This window comes from Sorex araneus, chromosome 4 (assembly GCF_027595985.1).
Source record: "Sorex araneus isolate mSorAra2 chromosome 4, mSorAra2.pri, whole genome shotgun sequence".
NCBI lineage: Eukaryota > Metazoa > Chordata > Mammalia > Eulipotyphla > Soricidae > Sorex > Sorex araneus.
In genome coordinates this window covers 71,711,467-71,735,005 of record NC_073305.1, presented here as the reverse complement: position 1 = coordinate 71,735,005, position 23,539 = coordinate 71,711,467, and the positions used below count along the sequence as shown (strand labels likewise).

General features: G+C 52.7%; 1 protein-coding gene across 1 annotated transcript in view; it reads left to right on the top strand.

Annotated features, from left to right (window-relative positions):
- TNFRSF13B (TNF receptor superfamily member 13B) overlaps positions 1-6,643 on the top strand; it is a 39,202-nt gene extending 32,559 nt beyond the window's left edge. Inside the window, exons 4-5 of the mRNA XM_055136681.1 lie at positions 5,877-6,062; positions 6,417-6,643. Coding sequence (XP_054992656.1) covers positions 5,877-6,062; positions 6,417-6,643 — 413 coding nt within the window. The remainder of the gene's footprint in view (positions 1-5,876; positions 6,063-6,416) is intronic.
- The last annotated feature ends 16,896 nt before the right edge of the window (positions 6,644-23,539 follow it).

Here is a 23,539-nt window from a genome sequence, read left to right as displayed (position 1 = left end):
CAGCTAACAGTGCCTGCAAGATTTTGATTCCGAGGCAAGGGAGACCCCCTAAAAGTGAGCAACAGGAAACCAGAACCATAGCACAGTGGATAGTGCATTTGCCTTGCATGCGGCCAACCCGGGTTCAATTCCCAGCATCCCATATGGTCCCCCGAGCACTGTCAGGAGTAATTCCTGAGCGCAGAGCCAAAGTAACCTCTGAGCATTGCTGGGTATGACCCAAAAAAGAAGCTAAAAAAAAAAAAAAAGTGAGCCACGGGACACTCAGCTCTAGGGCTGAGTACAGTGCCCGTGAACTGGGCCTCTGTTTAGTGGTATGCAGTAGGAAGGAAGGATCCAGAAAAAGAATTCACCAAAGCCTGAGCAGACACGAGCACGGCCCGGGCCCACCCACAGAGAGCAGTTCTGACGCTCTCTGCTGCTGACGGCTCCCTGCTTTGCAGAGATAAAATAATGTGTACGGGAAGGGAGGGCAGGGCAGAGATGGACACTGTGGGGACGGGGCATGGGGCAGCCGGGGGATTGGGGGAATCAGACGCTGTGGACTCAGGGCAGCCCTGGCACAAGACCGGGAGCCTGGGCATGGTGACCACAGCGGAGCCCCCGAGGCCCTGGGAGGGACTCTTCATGGCAAGGCCAGAGGCCTCCACTGACAGACAAGAAAGACAAGGACAAGCAGGCAGGCAGCTCCGTGGTGCTGGATTGTAGGGACAGAAAGGGATAGCACAGTACCACTCAGCCGCCATGCCCAGCTTGGGGGAGTCCCCAAACCTCACCTTGGAATAACATCCTCAAGGGCATCTATCAAAGCACATAGGACCACAGAGAACCCCTAGATGCTGCAATACTGTGGGAACTGCACAGGGAAATCGGAAGATGACTGAAACCTTAATTCACAACACTTCAGGGGCCAGAAAGAGAGCACAGTGGGTAGGACACTTGCCTTGTACGCAGCCAACCCGGGTTTGATTCCTGGCATCACAGGGATCCAGATTCCCCAAGCACTGCCAGGAGTATATTTCTGAGTGCAGAGCCAGGGGTAACCCCTGAGCATTGCTAGGTGTGACTCAAAAAACAAAACAAAATAAAACAAAGAACACTTCACACATATGTGTTGGAACCAGAGAGATAGTGCAGTGGGCAGGGTTCTTGCCTTGCACACAGCCTACCAGGATTTGATCCCTGGGATCCCTTATGGTTCCCCAGCCACACCAGGAGTGATTCCTGAGTAAGCCTGAGCACAGCTGAGTGTGACTCCCCAAAGGAAATTAAAAAATTAAAATGAAAAGTAAAAGCTCCAAAGAAGGTCCTTCCTCAGCTCCTCCAGCTCAGGGGTCCTGGTGTGTTGGGCTGTGGCCACACCCAGCAGTCTAGGTTGGGTCTTCCCTGGCTCCCTGCACGTCTGAGACTGTCTTCTGGCTCTCTTCTTTTGCAAGGACACTCTTCATTGAACTGACCCCCATCCAGGATCAGGTACAGTGGGTATGGTGGCATGCGGTCCACCCTGATTTGATCCCCAGCATCCCATATGGTACTTCGTGCACTACCAGGAATAATTCCTGAGCACAGAGCCAGGAGTAAGTCCTGAGCACAGCTGGGTGTGGCCCCCAAACAAAAACAAAATGGCCCCAAACCAAACCCAGAATCAGCTCAGCTCTACACCCAAACTTCATGAGACCTGCAAAGTCCATAAAAGGTCACTGAGGAGGGAGGCAGTGGCCAGCGGGAGAGTCTCATTCAGGAGTAATGGGTCCAGCAGTGTAGAAAGGGCAAGGCAAGCAACACACCACGCCGTGAAAGGGAGCGGGCCTCTGGGGGCCAGGCTCGAGGGATGGGGCTTGGAGATGGATTCCCGTCGGGGGAAGCCCCGAGAGCAAGCACTGCGCTCAGAGAAAGCAGGGAGCCTGAGTCAGCTCGTGGACTTGGGACAAGATGGGTGCTGGCTGCTCTGCCGTCTCCTGGGAGGGAGGGACAGGAAGCCCCAGCCACAGGTGTGACTTCGTGGGAACACTCAGCCTTCTGTGCAGGTGGCCCTGGGCTCAATCTCTGGTAGGAAGAAATAGAGAGCTCGAGGATGCCGGGCCATTCTCAAACTTTCCACCCAGGCCTGCTCCCGGTAGGTTTTTACCTCAGGAATGACAGTGCTGAAAGACAGGAATGGCATGTTCTGTTTACAGATGAGGAAATGAATTAATGAAGAGTGAAATGTCCAAAAGTCACATTCAACACAGTGAGCTGTGGCTTCGGGGCCCGGAATTAAAGTTAGCCTTTCTGCTCTGGCTGAAGCCGGCAGAGCAGTCCAGGACTGGCCGGGGTTTCTGGCTCAGGCTTGCCAGGGCCACGAAGACCCCCTGTGCCCTGCCCCCGGAGCAAAGCATCACTACAGTGCAACCCTACGAAGCATCCAAACGGCCAGCCTGAGTCTGATTGGGGCAGCAGCAGGCCGGGGAAATTCTATTTTTATATGAGAGCTCACTTTGAAGACTCTAATTAACCAAAAACAATCACTGGCTTGGAAATGCAAATGGCCCTGTGGCTCTAGAAGCTACCTGGAGGGGCTGGAGTGATAGCACAGCGGGTAGGGCCTTTGCCTTGCACGAGGCTGACCCGGGTTCGGTTCCCAGCATCCCATATGGTCCCCTGAGCACCACCAGAGGTAATTCCTCAGTGCAGAGCCAGGAGTGACCCCTGTGAATAGCAGGGTGTGACCCAAAAAGCAAAAAAAAAAAAAAAAAGAAAGAAAGAAAGAAAGAAACCACCTGGAGGGTGCTGCCTCCTGGCGGTGGGGCCCTACAATTGCACCCCAAGCCATCATCGAGAGAAGATTTTCATTCCCAGACAACTTTGCAATGTGTTCACCTGTGCTCCCATGGGGTGAGAAGGTAGCGATTAAACGGGAGAGGCCTCCAGTCTGGCAGGGCCGGGTCCCAGAGAGCCAATTGCTTCCCACCACAGTCGCAGGGACACGGCCCTGAGTGTCACAGCCTCCCCATCATTTCTGGACGGCTTTAGCAAGGCTCTGAGAGGGGTGTACCACCAGAATGGCTCTGAGTGGCTTTTCTGTTTGGAACTGATACCCAGATCAGTTTTGTTTGTTTGTTTTTGGTTTTTTGCTTTTTGGGTCACATCCGGCGATGCACAGAGGTCACTCCTGGCTCTGCACTCAGGAATTACCCTTGGCGGTGCTCAGGGGACCATATGGGATGCTGGGATTCAAACCTGGGTTGGCTGCAATGCAAGGCGCTGTGCTATTGCTCCAGCCCTCGATCAGTTTTTAAAATAAAAGCAACATGGTAACTTAACAAAAAAAAAATTGGGGGTGGGGTGGGGACAGGGGAATCTTATCCCATTCCATACCCCATACGGTCCCCTGGTTTTTTCTATATTTATTTATGGAGAAAACTATTATCAATTTTTTTCTTTCCACATCTGGTCTTCTGTTCCTTTTTTAGGTTTGTTTTTGTTTTTGGTCCCCACCCAGCTCTGCTCACGGATTACTCCTGGAAGTGCTCAGGTGACCCTATGTGGTGCTGGGGACCAAACACAGGTCGGCCATGTGCAAGGCAAGCTCCCTACCCAGTATATTCTTGCTCCAACCCACATGTTCTTCCCTCTCCTTGTTTCTTTTTGGTGTCAGGAAATATGTGGGTGAAAAGGGGAGCAAGGACCAGAGAGAGAGAACAGGGCTGGAGGTACACGTCTAGCATACAGCTGAGCCTGATTCTGTACCTGGCATCAGTCTCCAAGCACAGCCCAGGGCCTGTGGTGACACCTAGCGCCACATCCTCATGCCCTCTCCTGCTGGCTAGCTTGGCCAAGAATCACGGGGAGCTCGATTATCCTGAGCATCTAAGAGACCCCCCCAAATGAAAAGGAAGAAAGAGCAGGAAGAGGCAAGCAACAGGGGTGTCCCCTCTCTCCTATCTAGCCCACCACCATATCGGTGATGTGAGGACTGAGATAGCCCTGAAGCACCTGCCTGAGCTGCCACATGGCGGGGACATGGTGTCCTGCCAGGCTGTGAAAGCTGCCATGGGATGATCTCACTGCCCGAGATGATCTAGATGACCTTGCTCTGCATGAGCTGGATGCTCAGGGAGTCATGTGCTGAGGCCAGGGGATGTGTTGGCAGGAAAAGCCAGTCCAAACCTCCCAGGGCCAGGCTCCCTGTTCATGGCTCACAGCAAAGAATTTCAGGAGAACAGAAGGTGACATTGAAAAGTTTTAAAGAACATGAGCCAGACAGGAATACAGCAGGGTAGGGTGTTTGCCTTGTGCACGGCTGACTCGGGTTCCATCTGACTTGGGTTTAACCCCATCTGGTCCGCTGAGCACTGCCAGGAGTGGTCCCTGAGCATGGAACTAGGAGTAAGCCCTGAGCACTTCCAGGGGCACTCCCTGTGCTGTCCCCTCCTCCAGAAATAAAGAGCATGAGCACTACTCAAGGAACTCAGAGCTTCTGCAGAGCCAGGCAGCCAACAAGAGTTGACCTTCAAACCCTCTGTCAACAGAAGGCTTTGCTCTGGGAAGCTGATTATATAGTATCTTTTCCCAGCTATCTTAATGTGGGGCCCTACCCTTGTCAAGGAAAAGGACTTGGAACTGCTGCTTCTCATTACCCAACGTTTTTCTTTTTCTTTTTTTTGCTTTTTGGGTCACACTCGGCGATGCACACTATGGGGTAATGGGGTACAGGGTAATGCACACTACGGGGTCACTCCTGGCTCTGCACTGAGGAATTACCCCTGGCAGTGCTCAGGGGACCATATGGGCTGCTAGGAATCTAATCCGGGTCGGCTGCATGCAAGCAAACGCCTACCCGCTGTGCTATTGCTCCAGCCTCTCATTACCCGTCTTATTGTAGATTCCTACTCAACTGTCCAACAGGGCCAGCCCTCAGGATGAAGCAGACAGCCGTGTCCAGGGTGCTAAGATGGGAGGGTCCCTGGCCATGGGGAAAGTCCACTTTCAGTGTGAACATATGGATCTGAGCTGTCCTCCGAGAGGCCCCTGTGGCTTGGTTCTTTCTTATTTACCTGCCACTATTGGTCCTGGGCTGGGGAGTGGGGGGTGTTGGCAAGATGAACCCCCAAACATGCAAGGCTGGAGGAAGCAGTGCCGGGGGTCCTGGAGGAGGCCCTTTCCGCGATGCGCAGAGCAGAAGTCGAGCTGCAGTGACCCCACGGGGTTGAGGGGGACAAGGTGGCACACAGCGGCCGGAATGTCCTTGGAATGAGAGCACCCCGACCCCGAAGAAGTCTGAGATGTCTTCAGAACTGTTGCTTTGGCAGACATGCCTGGCACAGGAGGGCTCACGTTACCGCCCACTCCCTGATGTCATCCAAATCCCAGCTGCTGGGCTGGCTTTCCACCCAGCGCAAGGCGCCCGGAGGATGAGGGGCTTGGGCAAGGGGGGCATTTATTTGACTCTAGACAGAGTCACCTCTGAGAGGTAGAGTGACAGGCCTGGGGGCAGGGGCCTGCTTCCCCAGAGGCCACCCCTGCCCTCGTCTTCCCCACCCCAAGCCCTGAGCAGTTACAGAGTCTCCTCAAGATGGTGTCCCCCATTACCCTGCTCCTCCCAAGGGGAGGAGGCTTCAGGCCAGGCAGAGTGAGAGACCCTCCCTGGCCTCCGGTCCATGCTGTCCTTCCCCCGCTGAAACTGCCCCACCCAGGACATACAGCCCGAGGGCCACCAGTGAGGTGGACTGTGCTGAGGTCTTGGGAGAAGCTGCTAGAGCAAGGGGGGTGGAGGCAGTTGGGGGTGGTTTGTCTTCCCAGTCCGGGCAGGAGGGCAGGTCTTTGCTGCTACGGCTCCAGATGGGTCCCAGCGTGAGGAGTCCCTCCTGAGCTCCCCCAGCCCCGCTGTCTTGCAGCGCCCCCGGGACTGAAGCTGAGCACAGAGCAGCTGGCCCTGGTCTACAGCACCCTGGGGCTCTGCCTGGGCGCCATCGTCTGCTGCTTCCTGCTGGCCGTCGCCTGCTTCCTCAAGCGCAGAAGTGCGCAGTTCTCGGGCCCGCCCCCGCCGGGGCCCAGCCGGCCGGGGGCCACGTCCACCAAGGGTGAGCCTCCACGGGAGTTCTTGCCTCTCACTTGTGAGACAGGCTGGGCCCTGCCCTGCTCTGCCCTGCCCTAGCGCCGGCGCCGTGCAGCCCCGCACTGCAGTCCAGCAAGGCCGGGATGACTGGGGTGGACAGCCTGGGGGTGGGGGTGGGTGACCGCAGTGTCCCCCCAAGCCTGCTCCTGCCCAGGGGCCCCAACTTGGGAGCTGGAGGGTGTAGGGGCCCAGTCGGTGGATGGGGCGCTTGGCGGAGGAACGTCGTCTCCCCGCTGAGGCAGCCACCGTTTCCCTGACGCTGTCCCCCGAGGGAGGAGTGCGGGTCCGGCCAAGGCCAACGCGGCTTCCCCTCGGGCAGATCACTGGATGGAAGCCGGGAGCGCCACGGGTCCGCTGGAGCCGGTGGAGACGTGCAGCTTCTGCTTCCCGGAGCGCAGGGCGCCCACCCAGGAGAGCGCCCGGCCGCCCCGCAGCCCCAGCCCGGCGCGCGCCCCGGCCGCTCCGCAGGTGCCCTGCACGCGCGCGGGGGACGGCGGCCTCGTGTCGGGCCGCGAGGCCCCGCAGGACTGGGGCCCCGCCGCGTGACGAGGGCGGGGGCCCCCGAACGGGCGGTGCTGTCACATCCCAGCCCGATCCGGCCTGGCACACAGGGGGGCCTCGAGGTCGCCACCACTCACACACCCGGCCCTGCGGGAGCCAGACCTCAAGGAATCCTGCAAAAATAAAGCTCCGTGCGCACCTGCGTCTGTCACTGTGTCCTGTTTGGGGATTTTGCGGGAGGGTCCCTCGGGCCTGCCTGATTAGGGTGCTCTGGAAGTTCCCAGCCTCAGGAGGGCCCGGCTGGGGCCTCTGGGAAATGCAGAGAGCGCCGGAAAGATGCTGCACCGGCACCACAACCAGGCTGGGTTAGCAGTGAGTGTGCACACGTGTGTCCAGGTGTGTGCAGGGGGGAAGCATGCATGGGTATACAGGCATGCACTTGTGTGCGTGTGCACAGGTAAGTGCGCATGGCTGTGTGGACAGGCCTGTGTGTGCTGTGTTGGAGAGGTGGGCAGGAAGGACAGGGCAGCTCTGATTATTCACCATCACAACAGAACTGCTCTTACATCTTGGGCGGTATCTAGCCAACTAACCCATACTATTATTTGCCTTTTTCAAAACAGCAACACGGGGTGGAGCGATAGCACAGGGGGTAGGGCGTTTGCCTTGCACACGGCTGACCCAGGTTTGATTCCCAGGATCCCATATGGTCCCCCGAGCACTGCCAGGAGTAATTCTTGAGTGCACGATCCAGAAGTAACCTCTGTGCATCGCCAGGTGTGACCCAAAAAGCCAAAAAATAAAAATCAGCAACGATGAAACATTAACTTACCTTTTCTTCTACATCCTCTTGCAGCTCCTACTAACATTTTGTGGATTCTGACAATACTAGTATCTGAGCTTCCACACATTTTAGATTTTGTGTTTTATACTTATGTAATTTGGGGTGGGGGGAGGGGCCTACCCAGTGGTCCTCAGGGCTGACTCCTGGCTCTGTGCTCAGGGATCACTCGTCACAGGCTCAGGGGACCATACTGGGCACCAGGGATCAAACCTGCATTGGCCATGTGCAAAGCAAATGCCCTACCTACTCTATTACCATTCCAGCCCATATTTATGTAATTGCTTTTTCTTCTTTCAACCTACTTGATAGGGTTTAAACCTGCAAATACAGAACCAAGGTGATCTTCACTAAGCCTGTGACACCCCAACTGAGCAGCCCCTGCATGCCTCAGAGGGGCAGGAAGCCTGGTGCTCGCCTCTTTACATCGCTGGTCACGGATACTTCCTGTGGCGAGCGAGGCCACGCAGCCAGGCCACAGCCGCAGGAGCACTGTTTCTTGGTCCAGCTCAGAGCTGGCTCCCTCTGAGAGCCTCGGGGGAAGCCCAACCCTCTCTCCCTGGCCTGTGTCTATGTCCATATTAGCCTTTCTTATGGGCACTGATCACTGGATGAGAGCCCACCCAAGTGACCTTACTCTAACTTGATCACCTCTGTAAGGAACTCATTTCCAAAGGGCCCATGTTGAGGTCCCGTGTTGGAATATTTCCCCTTTTCCAGCTGCCTTCTGGAGTTTTGTCACAGAAACCTTTTTTTTTTTTTTTGCTTTTTGGGTCACACCCGGTAATGCACAGGGGTTACTCCTGGCTCTGCACTCAGGAATTACCCCTGGCGGTGCTCAGGGGACCATATGGGATGCTGGGAATCGAACCCGGGTCGGCCACGTGCAAGGCAAACGCCCTACCCGCTGTGCTATTGCTCCAGCCCCTGTCACAGAAACCTTTTGTCACAGAAACCTAGCTGATCTTTGACCCCTGTATAAAAATAAACATAAAAGAAAGGGCGCGCAGGCGAGCAAGGCAGGCGAAGGAAGGAAGAAGGCCAAACTGGTTGCTCGATCGGTTTATTTCATGTCCATCTCCATTCTCCTGATTCTCCTCCTGCTTCTTTCTCCCCCATCCTACTTCATTCTCTCTCTCTCTGCCTCTCTCCCGGCTCTCGGTCTCTCTCTCGATCTGTGGATCTGGCCCCCGTGGATCTGGCCCCCATGGATCTCGCCCCGTGGATCTGGCCCTGTGGATCTGGCCCTGTGGATCTGGCCCGTGGATTTGGCTCCCATGGATCTGGCCCCCAACCCACTCTTACCGCCTAGTTAAATCTCCACCACATGAGGGGGTTGGGGCATACACATAGGTGTGGTCAGCAATAGGGTAAGGTTCTTTTCCCTCAGGGGATGCTTCTCCTAGGACTTAATTCTCTTTCAGCAGGAGGATCCACCCAAGGGCAGAGTCCCATGAATGTGTTTCTCTTCTCCTCAGCCAGCAAACATATAAGAATTCATAATATTAATTATTTTGTATGGACACAATAAGAGATGCATTAAAGCTTATAGAATTGCTCTCCTTGGGCCATCTCAGACTACAGTGCTCAGGCCAGATCAGTCTTTCCTATCCCTGGCAGGGTCCTAGTCTCATCATTACCATTGGATCATGACAGCATTTGTCTATGATCAAGCTCTTAACTTATAGTTAAGAATTAGGCACTTTGGCCAGGCCCATCTCGATGCCAGGGTAGCACATAACTCACCGCTTGCCCTGGATCCTTCCCGTCCCACGTCGGGGACCCTACTTTGGGGTGCTAGGAACTGAGGGCAACTGAGGCTTAAGTGGAGAAAGCAGATGCCCAGGAGGGAATATCGAGGCCAATTAAGTCTTAAGTTATAAAAACATAATATTGTCTTCTTGTGTCTATACAAAAAAGACATAGCTTTAAAGTAAATTATTCAAAAGGCATAAAGAGGAGAGAAAGGCAATGTTATAATATTCAGTGTCCTAGGAAGTTCTGACCCTACCAATTAACAGAGTTTGATTAAGGGAAGAGCAGATAAACTGGTAGAATTGGTTACAGATAAACAAAAGAATGGGAGTGACTCGGGAGCACTTTGATGGGTGTGACTGATAAACCTAAGCTCCTAGTGGCAAGGGGGAAAGGACAAACCAATGATATCCAACAGACCCCCAGATCTTAGGTGCTAGCCAGGTTTGACTTGACATTGTAGATTCCAGGCTCTGGCCCAGCCTGGTCTTTGGGATGTAAATTTCAGGTGCCATCTAGTTTGTAATTGACATGTAGATTTCTTGCTGCAGCCCAGCCTGGTCTTTGGGATGTAAATCCGAGTGCTTTCAGCCCAATGGAGGCTTCGGTTTTGGTTTTGTATCTTCTTTGGGGAGGGGGGGGGGGCCTAGATTAACGGCCTGCAGATACAAGAGAATTATGTTGCCTCAATGTTCTTCCTGTAAGATCTTTTGGTGCTTTTGGTGACGTCAATGTATTGCGCCCTTTGGAAGGGCCATGATGAATAAAAGGGGTTCGGAGAGAAGGTGAGGGGCGGAAAGTGTATAGGGGTGGAAAGTGTATAGAGGAGGAGAGTGTATAGAGGGAAGATTGGAATAAACTGCAAGTGAGACCAACCATCATGGCTCCGTTCCTTCCTTCGCCTGCCACATCTTCGCCATCAACCTCCCCGGGGTGGGGGAAGCGGCCGGAGGCTACCGAACTCGGGTGGCGGGAGAGACAGCTGCTGCCCTAGGCCCTGTGCCTGGCTCGGTGCGGTGAGGCGTCCCTTCCCTCGCCCGCGCCTTTTCTTTTTATTTTTATACAGTCACCAGCCAGGACTTGAGCTGGTGAATTCCAAGGCACCCCTGTCAGCCACTCCACGCCCTTGGTCCACTCACACTTTATCTCTGCCTGCAGGAAAGTTGGCATCGAAAGAACAAGTGTCTGAGATAGTGTCTGGCCCTCTGCACAGTTAACCCACGTGGCACATGAGACATCTCGGCTTCAGGGTTGCCAACTGCCATGCCAGCCAAGCAGCTTCTTCCTAGAGTCCGACAGGAAAATCCTGTCAGTGGGGGCGTCACTAGCTCCATCAGTGAACACACCAGGGGCTGTGGCCGTTCCCTTTAACGCTCAGCCCAGAGGTCCAGGGTAGGTGGTTGGGGGCCATGAGGTACCGAGGAGCAGGTACAGGGCATGACACATGCTAATCATGTATGCCACCTGTTAGGGCGCGGATCGAGATCTCCCTATAATGACAAAGAGACTCCAGAGACTGCAAACAGCAAGCAGGGTTTATTGTAAGACTGGCTAGCCAGGGTCCAGCCGCCTACACGGACACGCAGGTCCAGCAGGTTGGGCCAAAGACCCCGAGCTTCTCCAAAGGAGATCTTATATAGGCCTTCCCCGGCCGTTACAGCAGAGCCCGCGCATTTCATAGCCAATAGATTTGTAATATTGCAAACTTTCTTAACCAATCCATTTAAAAGGACATCACTCCTTAGCCTATGGTTTTAGAGATCAGTATTCGCGCCAATATTCAGGAATGTCCCGGTTCTGGGGGCAGTTCTGGGTCTTGTGATACGGGTCATGTGATATGGGTCTGGTTATCTGGTCTGACCACCACCCTTCTTGCAAACCGGGGTGCCTGTATCTGAATTCCTTGCTCAGGGGCAGAAAATCAAGTTATTCTAGAATGCGGGCTCCTGTAAAAAGAGTCTTAAGAAAGCTAAATAGATTCCTGTGGTCTGTCCTGGGCCAGATCCTCACACCACCAACTGTACTCTCCCCAGGACCTACCTAGCATTTCTTCCTTTGGGTGAGAACACGGAAGGTCCACACTCTTGGCAGCTTTCAAATATATTAGAGGCAATACAGCGGGCAGGGAGCTTGCCTTGCATGCAGCTCACTTGGGTTTGGTCCCCAGCATCCATATGGTTCACTGAGCCTGCCAGGAGTGATCGTTGGGCCAGAAGTAAGCCCAGAACACTGCTGGGTGTGGCCCCAAAACAAAATAATAGAATATAATATTAGTGGATATAATCACACAGTATGTGAGATTGTCAGAATTTGTTGGTCTTGGGGCTGGATAGTACAGCAGCCCCCCCGCCAAAAAAAAATATAATTGATATTATAACAGGAAGTCCCATGCTCCTAGTAAAAACCCTTAGAGTTTCTCTGAACATTGGCCTTTTTATTCATGTTCCTTCTAACATGTTTGATTTTTTACAATATACATCTTTAAATAGTCAATCCCCAAATAATAATTCATCACTTCACATACTGTGAAACATCTACAACCTCCAATCCCCTTGTACCCCATCTTTTACACTTTAGGTCCACACATTCTTCAGACTCATAATGTATTGTGACTATTTTTGCTTTAAAAATAAAATGCGCCCTTTGGACCCTGCTGCGGAGCGAGCATGATGGAAGAGCCCAAGGAAGCGCTCTTGGACTCCAAACAGCCCACTGAACTAATTCCGGCATGGGACCAGAGACCCCACGGTGCGCTGAAACAGTGGGAGCCGGGCATCCCCCAATTCTTTTAACCTCTCTCTCTCTCCACACCTCCCCCCTGAGCACAGCGCAGGATCCGCGGTTTTCCTGAGCGCAAAATGGTGACGGCGATCCAGCTGAAACGGGAGGCGCGCGCGCTTGCGGGAGGCCCCAGGGGGCGGGGGCGGCGACCCCGCCCACAGCAGATAGATACTTAAACCCACCTCCCCCACGTGTGCTTCCCTTTGGACCCTGCTGCGGAGCGAGCATGATGGAAGAGCCCAAGGAAGCGCTCTTGGACTCCAAACAGCCCACTGAACTAATTCCGGCATGGGACCAGAGACCCCACGGTGCGCTGAAACAGTGGGAGCCGGGCATCCCCCAATTCTTTTAACCTCTCTCTCTCTCCACACCTCCCCCCTGAGCACAGCGCAGGATCCGAGGTTTTCCTGAGCGCAAAATGGAGACGCCGAGCCTCTCTCTAGGCTTCTTCATCTTATGAGCACCATAAAAGGGTAAAAGTTTGTAGTGATATTTCTGGTTGTACTTTTCCTGGACTTTATACAGAAACCCAAAACCGCGCGGCCGCTGTCGCGGCCGCGCGACCTAATGTCATCTTAGCATCAGCAATATGTAATATGTCCCTTTTTAATGGGTCGGACTTTTGTGGGAGATCCTAACAAGAATAGTAAGTCTGTTGCTGAAATATTGAAGGCAATCAAAGTGGTAGCCATCTCTCTAGACTGAACTAAGCTATATCCCCACGCCGGCTGAGAAGAAATATCCTTCTTTCTCGGGAAGAAACGCGGCGTGGTGTCAAACATAGTGTGATGTCCATTAAGCAAACAGACCTGGTGGCGTGGGAATGGGATATAAGGGGAAAAATTATGTACATGGAACAGTGGGACGCTGGTGGAATCTCGAGCCGGAGCCGATACCAGCGCAAGCCCTTCGGTTCCAGAAACTGCTTGCAGAAACTCTACTAGTCTATCAACTAAGCCAGAGCCCCACGCCTGCCGATGACGGGAAATAACCATCCTTTTCGGTTTTTTTTTTCCCTTGTCAGGCAGCGTGGCGATTACCAAACAGGCGTGAACTCGGTGGCGCGGGGCAAGGGGGAAAAAGAAAAGTTATGTAACAAACAGCGGGACTTAATATCTCTATATTCTTAGCAGTGGAGAACTATCAAATGCCTCCTTGGCAATAGGACTGCTTTCCTTTTTTGGGGGAAACCCCAACAATGGTAGTGAGTTGTGTGTTGAAACATGGAATGTAATCGAGATAAGGCATAAACGAAGTGGAACTTATCATGTACAAGGGTGGGGACTGGGGAGGTGGGAGGGGGGTGGCAGGTATACTGGGGGGGTTGGTGATGGGAGATGGGCACTGGTGAAGGGAAGGGTGTTTGAGAATTGTATAACCGACATAATCCTGAGAACTATGTAACCCTCCACATGGTGATTCAATAAAATTATTTAAAAAAAAAAAAAAAAAAAAAATAAAAATAAAATGCATTTATAATGGCTAAAAAATAAGCAATACCTTTTCCTTTTTTGACTTTTGGACCATGCCCCATGGTGCTTAGGGTTTACTCCTAGATCAGTTCAGGGATCACTCCTGGTGGGGCTCAAGGGGATGGGATGCCAGGGATTGAACTCTGGTCAGCTGCATGCCAGGCAAGTGCCCTGCCCACTCTACTGTCTCTCCAGCTCCCTCAGCTTTGATCACGTCTATTGACCTTTGAGCTCATGCTTCACTCCACAGCCATGTTGAATCTGATTGGCCCATCAAAGGCATTTCTTTGCCGCCCTCACCACACTTTGTATCCTTGTAGCATTTACACTTGGTTCCCGATAGTTCCAGCTCAGTGCTGAAATCCCCCACCGACTCAGCCATGCGTAACACCTTTCCCACAAGAGTCCTCAACATGTTAGTTATTTCAAACGTCCCACCTGGTGATGTCAACATCTGAGCCATCTCAGAGTCTGCTTCTACTGATGTCTGTCTCTTGACAGGGAGTTGTTCATCCTTGTTCTTTAGTGTTTCCATTTTTTGTTTTGTTTTTTTAAATAGGGGCCACATTCAATGGTGCTGGAAGAGCCTGGGGTCCCTCTGACAGAGCTTGGTTCCAGCTGGACCGTGGTGTTCAGGAGACACTGAGGCCAGTAGAAGTAGTCCTGGGGCCACAGTGCTCTAAGGGCCATTGGTGCTGGAGATCAAACTCACCAGAAATGTTCTGCTGCTGCTAGATACATGCTCGAGTTTGGGGGTTGAGGGTGGTGGAGATGGGACACAGCTGGTGGTGCTCAGGGGCTGTCCCTGCTCTCCTCAGGTGTGACCCCTCGCTGTGCTCAGGGGACCATACAGCACTTTAACCCCTGTACTATTTTTCCAGGCCCATTTGAATTAAAAAAAATTATTGAATCACTGATAGACCCTTGAAAAGCTGTTTATTAGGTTCCAGTCACCAGTGTCCCCAATCTCCCTCCTGTCACCCTCACCCCAGCCTGCCTCTAAGGCAGACCTCTCTCTCTCTCTCCCTCTCTCTCTCTCTCTCCCCCCCCCCCCACCCCTTGGGCATTGTGGTTTGCAATACAAATGCTGAAAGGTTGATGAGTATATCCCTAGACAAGAACTGAGTGTTAAAAGTAGGTGAAGGGACATACAGAACCCCCCCCCAAATTTTTAATGAATGACAGATACTGGTGGGAGCGGTCCAGAGACTGGGATTAGGAGCATCTGTGCCAGGCCTCGAGGCGCCCACTCTGTAGCTGGACGCCCCGCCGTACTCACTGCCTACAAATTCCCCCATTTTCTTAGGGGAGCTGGTGTTCCTGCTCCACCCTCAGCTGTGCCTCACAGGGGGTCCCTCCTCACTTCTCTCCCCCCAGCAGACCACCATGGCTCAGGGATCACCCACCCGGGGTGGGGATGGTGTCCTGTCTCCAAATGTTTGTCCTGTGCCCAGGGCAGCCTCTGTAGGGATCCTTGCTCCTCTGGACATGTGAAAACCCTCACGGCTCAGACTCAGGAGTTTCCTGCCCCCGCCTGCAGTCCACTCGACAGGACATTCCTGTCCTCCATGGAGGGAGGCTCACTTTTCCTTAGACACTGGTTTGTTCGGCAACAGGAGTCTGATGTGGGTGGGTGCATGCGGGGAGACTCCCACCACCCACATGTGTCCCAACTGCTTCCTTGGGGAAGTCGGGCAGAACCTCCAAGTGGCTTTGGAGCCTCCTTGGTGGCCGTTCACGGCACTCTTCCTGCTTGTGCTATTCCACACACACCTCACCTCACTGTAAGCAGGTGTGCTGAGAGACAGCACAGGGCCACAGGCATGTGCCTTGGAAGCAGCCACCCCAGTTTGATTCCTGCCAACATGTGGTCCCTAGAGCAGCAGCAGGTCCACCTGAGCACTGGGGGGGTGGTGGGTGACACAAGTGATCCTTGGCATTGGAGGGCCCAAGCAGCACCCCATCCTCAGGCCCTCCATTTGAACCAACAGCCCGATAGTGAGAAACGCCAGCTATGGCCCCTCCCCTCCTTCCTGCCCTCGGCTCACTCCCCTCCTTGCCCTCGGCTGCAGGCCAGGGCTCACCTCCTCTCCTTCTTGGCAGGCAACCACTTCCCTCTGTGTCAGGCTAACTGGTTGTCCTGCAACTTCAGCTCACAGATGGGTTTATGGGTTCAGGAGAAAGTGGGGCTTTGGTGACTAGCTTTTTCGTTTGTTTTTTGGGTCACACCCAGCGATGCACAGGGGTTACTCCTGGCTCTGCACTCAGGAATTACTCCTGGCAGTGCTCAGAGGACCATATGGGATGCTGGGAATTGAACCCGCATGCAAGGCAAACGCCCTACCTGCTGTGCTACCGCTCCAGCCCCCTATCTGGCTTTTTATTGTAGGGAAGGTGCATTCTTCTCTCAGGCTTTTTGGTTCTGAGTTAGCAGCTAGAAGTCACAATGATTTTGTTTGTTTGTTTGTGTGTAAAAACACAAAAAAGAAAAAGGAAGGGGGCGAGGAGCACCTCACCGCACCGCGCTGGGCACTGGGCACAGGGCAGCGGCGCTGACTCTCCCGCCACCTGCGTTCGGTAGTCTCCAGCCGCTTCCCCCACCCCGGGGAAGTTGATGGCGATGACGAGGCAGGCGAAGGAAGGAACGGAGGCAAGATGGTTGGTCTCAATCATAGTTTATTCCAATCTCCTCTCTATCCACTCCCATCTCTCTCTCTGCTTCTTCCCCAAACCCCCTCATACAGCCACCTTAAATCCCCCTGCATCAGGGGCCAGGGTTTACACATAGGTGTGGTTAGAATCAATAGGGGGTAAAGTTCTATCCCTCAGGGGATGCTTTCACTAGGACAGAATCTCTTTCAGCAGGACACCCGCCCAAGAGCAGAATCCCATGGGTATATTTCCCCTCTCTTTGTCCAACTAACATATAAGTATTCATATTATAAATCATTTTGTATGGACATAGCAAGAGATGCATTAAGCTTATAGAATTGCTCTCCTGGGGTCACCTGGATCTCAGACTACAGTGCTCAGGCCAGATTAGTTTTTCCTAGCCCTAGCAGGGTCCTAGTCTCGTCATTGCTTTTGGATCATGACATGACATGTCCATGACCAAGCTCTTAACATATAGTTAAGCATTAGGCACTTTGGCCAGGCCCATCTCGATGCCAGGGTAGCACATAACTCACCGCTTGCCCTGGGTCCGTCCCATCCCTCATCGGGACCCTACTTTTGGGGATGCTAGGAAGTAAGGGCAGCTGAGGCTTAAGTCAAGAAAGCAGATGCCCGGGAGTGAATAATATTTGAAGCCAATTAAATCCCATGTTACCAAAGCATATTAACAATTGTCTTTCTTTGTCCATACAAAAAGGATATTGTTTTAAAGTAAACTATTCAAAAGACATAAGAGGAGAAAGACAATGTTAACTTACAATACAAGTTCACTGTCCTAGCAAGGTCTGACCTTACAAATTAACAGTTTGATTAGAGGAAGGACTGAATAACTAGTTGGGGAAGGGAGCACAGAAGTGATTAAGGATAAACAAAGGAATGGGAGTGACTCGGGAGCACCTAGATGGGTGTGACTGATATACCTAAGCTCCTAGTGGCAAGGGGAGAAAGGACAAACCAAAGTCAGGCCTAACATATTTAGAGCTATATTCCAACAGTTTGACTTGGGCCACATCCAGTGGGATCAGAACTTGCTTCTGGCAGGCTTGGGGAGCCACATGGGGTGCTGGGGATCAAACCCAAGCAAGGCTTTTCTTCTGCTCAATCTCTCCAGCCCCCAGAGTGTCCTCTGAAAAATATCAGTTGGTGAACGTTACAGAACCTGTACTTAGAACCATAATGACCAAAAGGAAAAAGAGAGAGAGACAGACAGACAGACAGAAGAAAAGTGTCCGCTGCAGAGGCATACTGGCGGTGCAGGGGTGCAAGGAGGAACACTGGGACGCGGTGGTGGGAAACTACACTGATGAAGGGATGGGTATTGGAACATAGCATGACTAAAACATGGACAGACATGGATGACTTTGTAACTTTGTCTCATGGTGATTTGATAAAGTACCTAAGAATAGGGGCTGGAGCGATAGCACAGAGGGTAGGGCGTTTGCCTTGCACGCGGCTGACCTGGGTTCTAATCCCAGCATCCCATATGGTCCCCTGAGCACCGCCAGGGATAATTCCTGAGTGAAGAGCCAGGAGTAACCCCTGTGCATCGCCGGGTGTGACCCAAAAACAAAAAAAAAAAAACAACAAAAAAAGAAAAATAAAGAAAAATAAATAAACAAAGTACCTAAGAATAAAGACATCAGTCAGGGGCAGGGGAGAGAGCTCGGGGCTAAGCATGCCTGCTGCACGCTGTAGTCCTGGAGTCCGTCCCTAGCCTGAACACCCCAGGGGGCAAACCCTCTCCCCCCATCACTTGAGCTGCTGGGAGTTACCCCTGAGTACCTCTGGGCATGGCCCTCAAACCTAATCAATAAATAAGACACGAGTCTGATCATGTCTCTTGACGGCTCAAAACCTTTAGTTTCCTGGGGCTGGAGCAATAGCACAGCGGGTAGGGCTTACCTGGGTTCGATTCCCAGCATCCCACCGCCAGGAGTAATTCCTGAGTGCATGAGCCAGGAGTAACCACTGTGCCTCATTGGGTGTGACCCCCCCCCAAAAAAAAAACCTGAAGTTCTCGGCACAGAGTAGCAGCTCAGCCTCTTCCAAGGCCCCTTTTGGGCCCGGCTCCTCCGCGTCAGCTCAGGACCACCGGAGGAGCCAGCACACCGCCCCCCCCCCCGCCCCCGCCACTGTCTCTTGTCCCCAGAGACACTGTCCCGTTTCCCACTGCAGCCCGAAGACCCAGCTGCCCTGGGAGCCTCAGCTCAAAGGCCCCTCCAAGGCCCCTCCCGACCTCTAGTTTGTCTTTGGTCCCTTGCAGCCTCTCTGCAGGAGCTCCAGCCTTGGAAGCCGCTCAAAAGTTATTTTTGGAACAAAGGAGTTCAGGAAGGGCTAGACTTCCTCCAGCTGTGCGTCCTTAGCTCGATTCCTGCAGCAGGGGCGCCCCCTGCAGCTGTGAGCAGCCTGGTGCCAGGGTCTCGGGACAATTCCATTAGGGTACTTGGGGGGCTACGCAAGGCAGACACTGCTTAGGCCCCGGGATATGCAGGCGCAGGCTCCATGGTGTCCCAATGGCCAGGTGTTGTGTTTTTGTTCTTTGTTTTGGAGCCACACGTGGTGGTGTTCAGGGCTCACTCTTGGTAGGGCTGGGGCCCATCTAGGAGACCCAGATGAAAGCCAGTCAGTCCCATGCAAGGAAAGCACCTACCCACCGTACTGTCACTCCAGTCTACCAGGGCCAGTCTCAGGACCAACTTACTGAGACACAGGCCCGGCCTTCTCCACCCATCTCACCCAGTTTCCAGCCGAGCAGGGATCATCTCAGTCACGCTTTAGCAAAATACCTTGTTTGCCTTCCTTGTTCCCGCCATACATTCTCACTTACCGACTTAGTGAAAAAGCCAATTGGCTCCTGAGAACCCAGTGTCTGGCTTGTTGGAGCCCTTTTTCCCCCTTGCTAGTCAGAAAACAAATGTAGATCTGCCCTAAAGAGACCCTGGCTTGGCGGGCGTCAGGTCTGGGTATTTAGAAAACACGTATGGAGCTTTTAGACATATTAACATAGTTTCTTTACTGGTTGAATATCAACTCAATTTTTCTATGCTGTGCTCCTTCCTATGAGAGGGTTCTCATCATCTCCCTGTGTAGACAAAGTCACAGAGGCTCCGGGAACCAGGATCTGTGCCCAGTCTCCTAACCACTGGACTAGACAGTTGCCACTGGCATTTTCAGAGTGAGGATGGAGATTTGGGACAGCAGGAGCAATGATAAGAACCAGGTGTGGCCGACACACACTAGCCTTGGGGCCAGCAGTCTCTGGAGACTCTGCAGGTTGGGGGAGCCACACAGAGGCGCTGGCAAGGGTGGGTTGCAGTGGTATTCCAGAGAGAGCTTGCTCCGGCACCCCGTTTGGCTTGCACATCACCATCTCTAAACATGAGGTTTCTTATCCAGAGAATGCTCAAGCTCTCCGAGCACATGCTGTTTCTCACTTCACTCTGGTCTCCTCGGGCATCCTGAGAGCCCTCCTGCCCGTCCCACATCTCCCTCAGTTTGTTCACCTGCTGGGAAGTACTTTCCCCCGACATGTGCATGTCCCCCAGGGGACAGTCCCTCTGTGGATACAGCACTTTGGTCTCTGATTCCTGAAGGTCTAGAACAGTTTCCTGCGGAACACGGGCTTCTACTCTGAGAGCTGCAAGATCGAATTCGGGAGCCCACTGGGTCATCTCTGAAGTCAGGTTTCAACATTGTACCAGCGCAAATTCCACACCTCCTCTCCCACTCCCGACCTTTCCACCCCCTACAGCTGACTGAGAGAGAGAGGGTTCCTCAGCTCTCCCTGGTCGGCTGTCAGGAGACACTCCATCTTCACCACCTATAAAAAATATAAAGGTGTGCGCACACGTGGAAGGGTGTGTGTGTGTGTTTGTGTGTGTGTTGTTCGTGGGCTCTCGGGGCGGTGCTCTCTCTCTCTCACTACTCCCATTCAGTGCTCTCGAGCCATTGTGTATGGACCGGATTGGGATGGCCCCTCCTTGTGCTCTGCTTCTGTGTGTGCTCTTTTCTGTCTGTCTTTGTATCTCTGTCTCTGTCATCTCTCTTCTGGTCTCTTCCTCTTCTGAACTCTCTTCTGATCTCTCTGCGGAGCCCTTCTGCTTCAGTCTCTGGAGCCCCACTCGCTCTCACTTCTGATTCTGTCTCTTACTTCTGACTCTGACCCTTACTTCTGACTCTGACTCTCACTTGCTTTGTGCTCTTTCCCCTGCATCTGGCTCCAGTGATTCTCTTTCACTCTGTGCTCTACTTCTGTGTCTTCTCTCTTTACTTCTCTTAGTCTTAGATTATATAGCAATCACATAGGGTTATGACACAAAGGTGGGTTGAACATTAACAAATCAACAAAGAGGGGTTAAGGCTCCTCCTCCAGGAGATTAACAAAATCTCATCTAAGGAGATTATTCCAGGTTACTAGGAGATCCGCTTAAAGGTGGGATCCCATCCAGGGTGTGTCACTTTCTTTCCTCAGCTAGTAATCCATTCAAACAGCTATAGTAAATTTACTTCTTATATTTCTAGCAATGTCATTCTGTATGAGCACAGTAAGAGATATATGAAACTTAAAGTTTGGTTCTCCCTGAGGACATTCACTATATATTCCAGACCACAGTCCTCAGGCCAGGTTAGTCTTCCTAACCCCAGCAAGGTCCTAGTCTCGTCGTCACTTTTGGATCATGACAGCATTTGTCTATGACCATGCTCTCAACTTATAGTTGAGTATTGTGGCGCTTTGGCCTGGCCCATTTCGATGCCAGGGTAGCTCACAGCTTGCCCTGGGTCCATTCTGTCCCTCGTCAGCACCCTGCTTTGGGGGTACTAGGAACTAAGGGCAACTGAATCAAGAAAGCAGATGCCCAGGAGTAACTATTATTGGAGTCAATCAACTCCCAAGTTACAAAGCATAATTAACTGTCTTCCTGTGTCCATACAGAAAGGCCATTGCTTTAAGGTAAACTAAGTTCCCTGCAGCAAGGCTGAAAGGACAAACCCAGTGTTATCCTACACCCACCCTTAAAAACTCCATTATGGTTATGGAAGGACAGAAAGTAAAGCATCTGCCTTGCATGCGGCCAACCCAGGTTGAATCTCCAGGCCCCATATGGTCCCCCTGACTCCTGAGCACTGGAGCTAGGAGTAAGCCTTGGGGCATCACAGGATGTGGTCCAAAAATAAGCCAAACTTCCTCCACAACCTAGTGTTCTCTGCAAATCCCTCCTCTGAGCCACTGATACTGTTCATAGTTCTTTCCAGGCAATGCGGGGAAAGAATCAACAATCCTCCTCAGCCAGAAAATGTAAAAAATGCTTGCAGGCGAAGAAAGTTTAACAACCTCTAAGGTACCACTAGCAGAGAGCCTGTGGCTTCCAAAGGGCTGTTAACCATCAATAAGCTATAATGCGACAAGGCTAGGCATGGAGACGCCTAGCCTAGCACTCTAGCAGTATCGCAAAGAACAGAGAGCAGCCTGAGTCCAAGCTGGTGTATGGTGCAGAGAACCTCTAAACCCCAACATTCTCCGCACTTTGCTCTGATAGCCCTCCCATCCGGGAGTCTTTATCTCTACTTCCAATAAATGTTCACTCCGTGCAACTCTGAGTCCGTGTCTCTACGTCAATTCCTGGTGAGTCCAGGCAAATCCAGGGCCGCTTTACAGTGCTGTCACTGCCTGTCCTTGCACAGTGCCACTAAAAGGAAATGAGTCTCCAGTTTTGGGGCGGGAGCCACAGCACAGCGGTCAGGGTGTTTACCTGCACACAGCCGACTCTTTGGTTACATTCCCGACATCTTACATGGTCCCTCGAGCACTGCCAAGAGTAATTTCTGAGCACAGAGCCAGGAGTAACCCCTGAGCATCATTAGGTATAACCCCTCACCCCTCAAAAAATAAATAAAACCACCACCTAAGTCTAATCAAATGTCAGGGTTAAGGACCTTCCAGATCTCTTCTCTGCCCTCTAACAAATGGGGGTGGGAGGTGAGGGGACAGGGAAGGGGTCTCACCAGCCCAGAGTCCTGCTCTTGGCCTTTGGAGCCCCCTCCGTTTACCCTGCCTCCTAACAGGAAGCTGTTTCCTTCTGTGCCAGCAGTGGAAGGAATCTCCCTGACCACCAACCATGTCACACCAGCCCCGGAGGACAGAACTGACTTCATGGGATCAACGTCTCCAGTGAAAAGCGATGCTCGTCCACTCCCTGCAGACGGGCCCAGAGCAAGCAAGCGTGGATACAGGCCTCTGGGGTTTGTCTGCGGCTGTCAGGACCTCAGCCTTCGCCAGGCAAGGACCGGGGTTCCTGTACTTACAACCGTGGTGGACACAGGGGTGAAGGCCGGCCTCAGGCCCTCAGGCCCTCCACAGGAGGACGGGCAGGAGGGTTCCTTGCTGGAGGTGCAGGTAAGGCCTCTGGGAATTGCTCTGATCAACAGCTGGGGGTAATCTGCCTCATGACAGCTGGTGACACACTGCAGCAGCGTGAGCCAGCCCACAGCTCCATGTAGAGTGAGCTGTATGCACCCCATCACTCCCCCACCTTTGTTCCCCCCCCCCCCCGCCCTCTCCCAGCTGTTGATTCTCGAAGCACTTCCCAGAAAACCCCCTCATGCTATAAGTGATGTAGGCAGGTAGATAAGGAAAGGCCTTTGACAATGAAACTGAGATTAACAGTCTCTGGGAAGGAGAATCCTGAGACTGACCCACCTTGTGGGTACAGAAAACTGTGCCCATGTGCTGCTTGTGCCCACGTGGCCCAGCACATGTGGTGCCCGAGCACATGTGTCACCCGCATCTCCCCCCTTGAGATGTGTACTTTCCTATTTTCATGTCCAGTGCTAGGATGTGTGTAGAGCTCTCTCCACCATTGGAGAAGCCCGAGTTCTCTCTTGAGCGCATTATTCTTACTATTCTCTCTCCCACTTACCCCTTCCTCCTTCCCTCAGAAACCTCTGAATAAACTCTGTTACTTCACTGCTTGTCTATTCCTGAAATTCTTTTCCTCGAGCGAGACAAGAACCCAGTAACTCTGGGTCCCGGGTGGTAGAGGTGGTTGGGGAGAAAGTGACTGTCTTTCTCCTCCCCGCTTCATGTTAGTCACCCATGGGGCCCACCGACATCACTTGTACATTGGTCTTTTTCTTTTTTCTGATGGGTGGTTTTTGGGTAATACCTGGTTTGGGGTTACACCTGGCAGTATTACAGGGGCTACTTCTGGCTCTGTCTGGAATCACTCCCCAAAGTGTTCAAGGAACCATACTGTACTGGGCATCAAATCAATCCACCGCCTGCCAAGCATGCACGCAGCCTACTGAGCTCCCCAGCTGCTAACTCTTTCAGGGAAACCACCTACCACGTTCAAGTCCTGCCCAAACCCTCGGCCCTTCCTTCTGCCTCTGACTCACCAGGCCGATGTCACGTCTACAGAG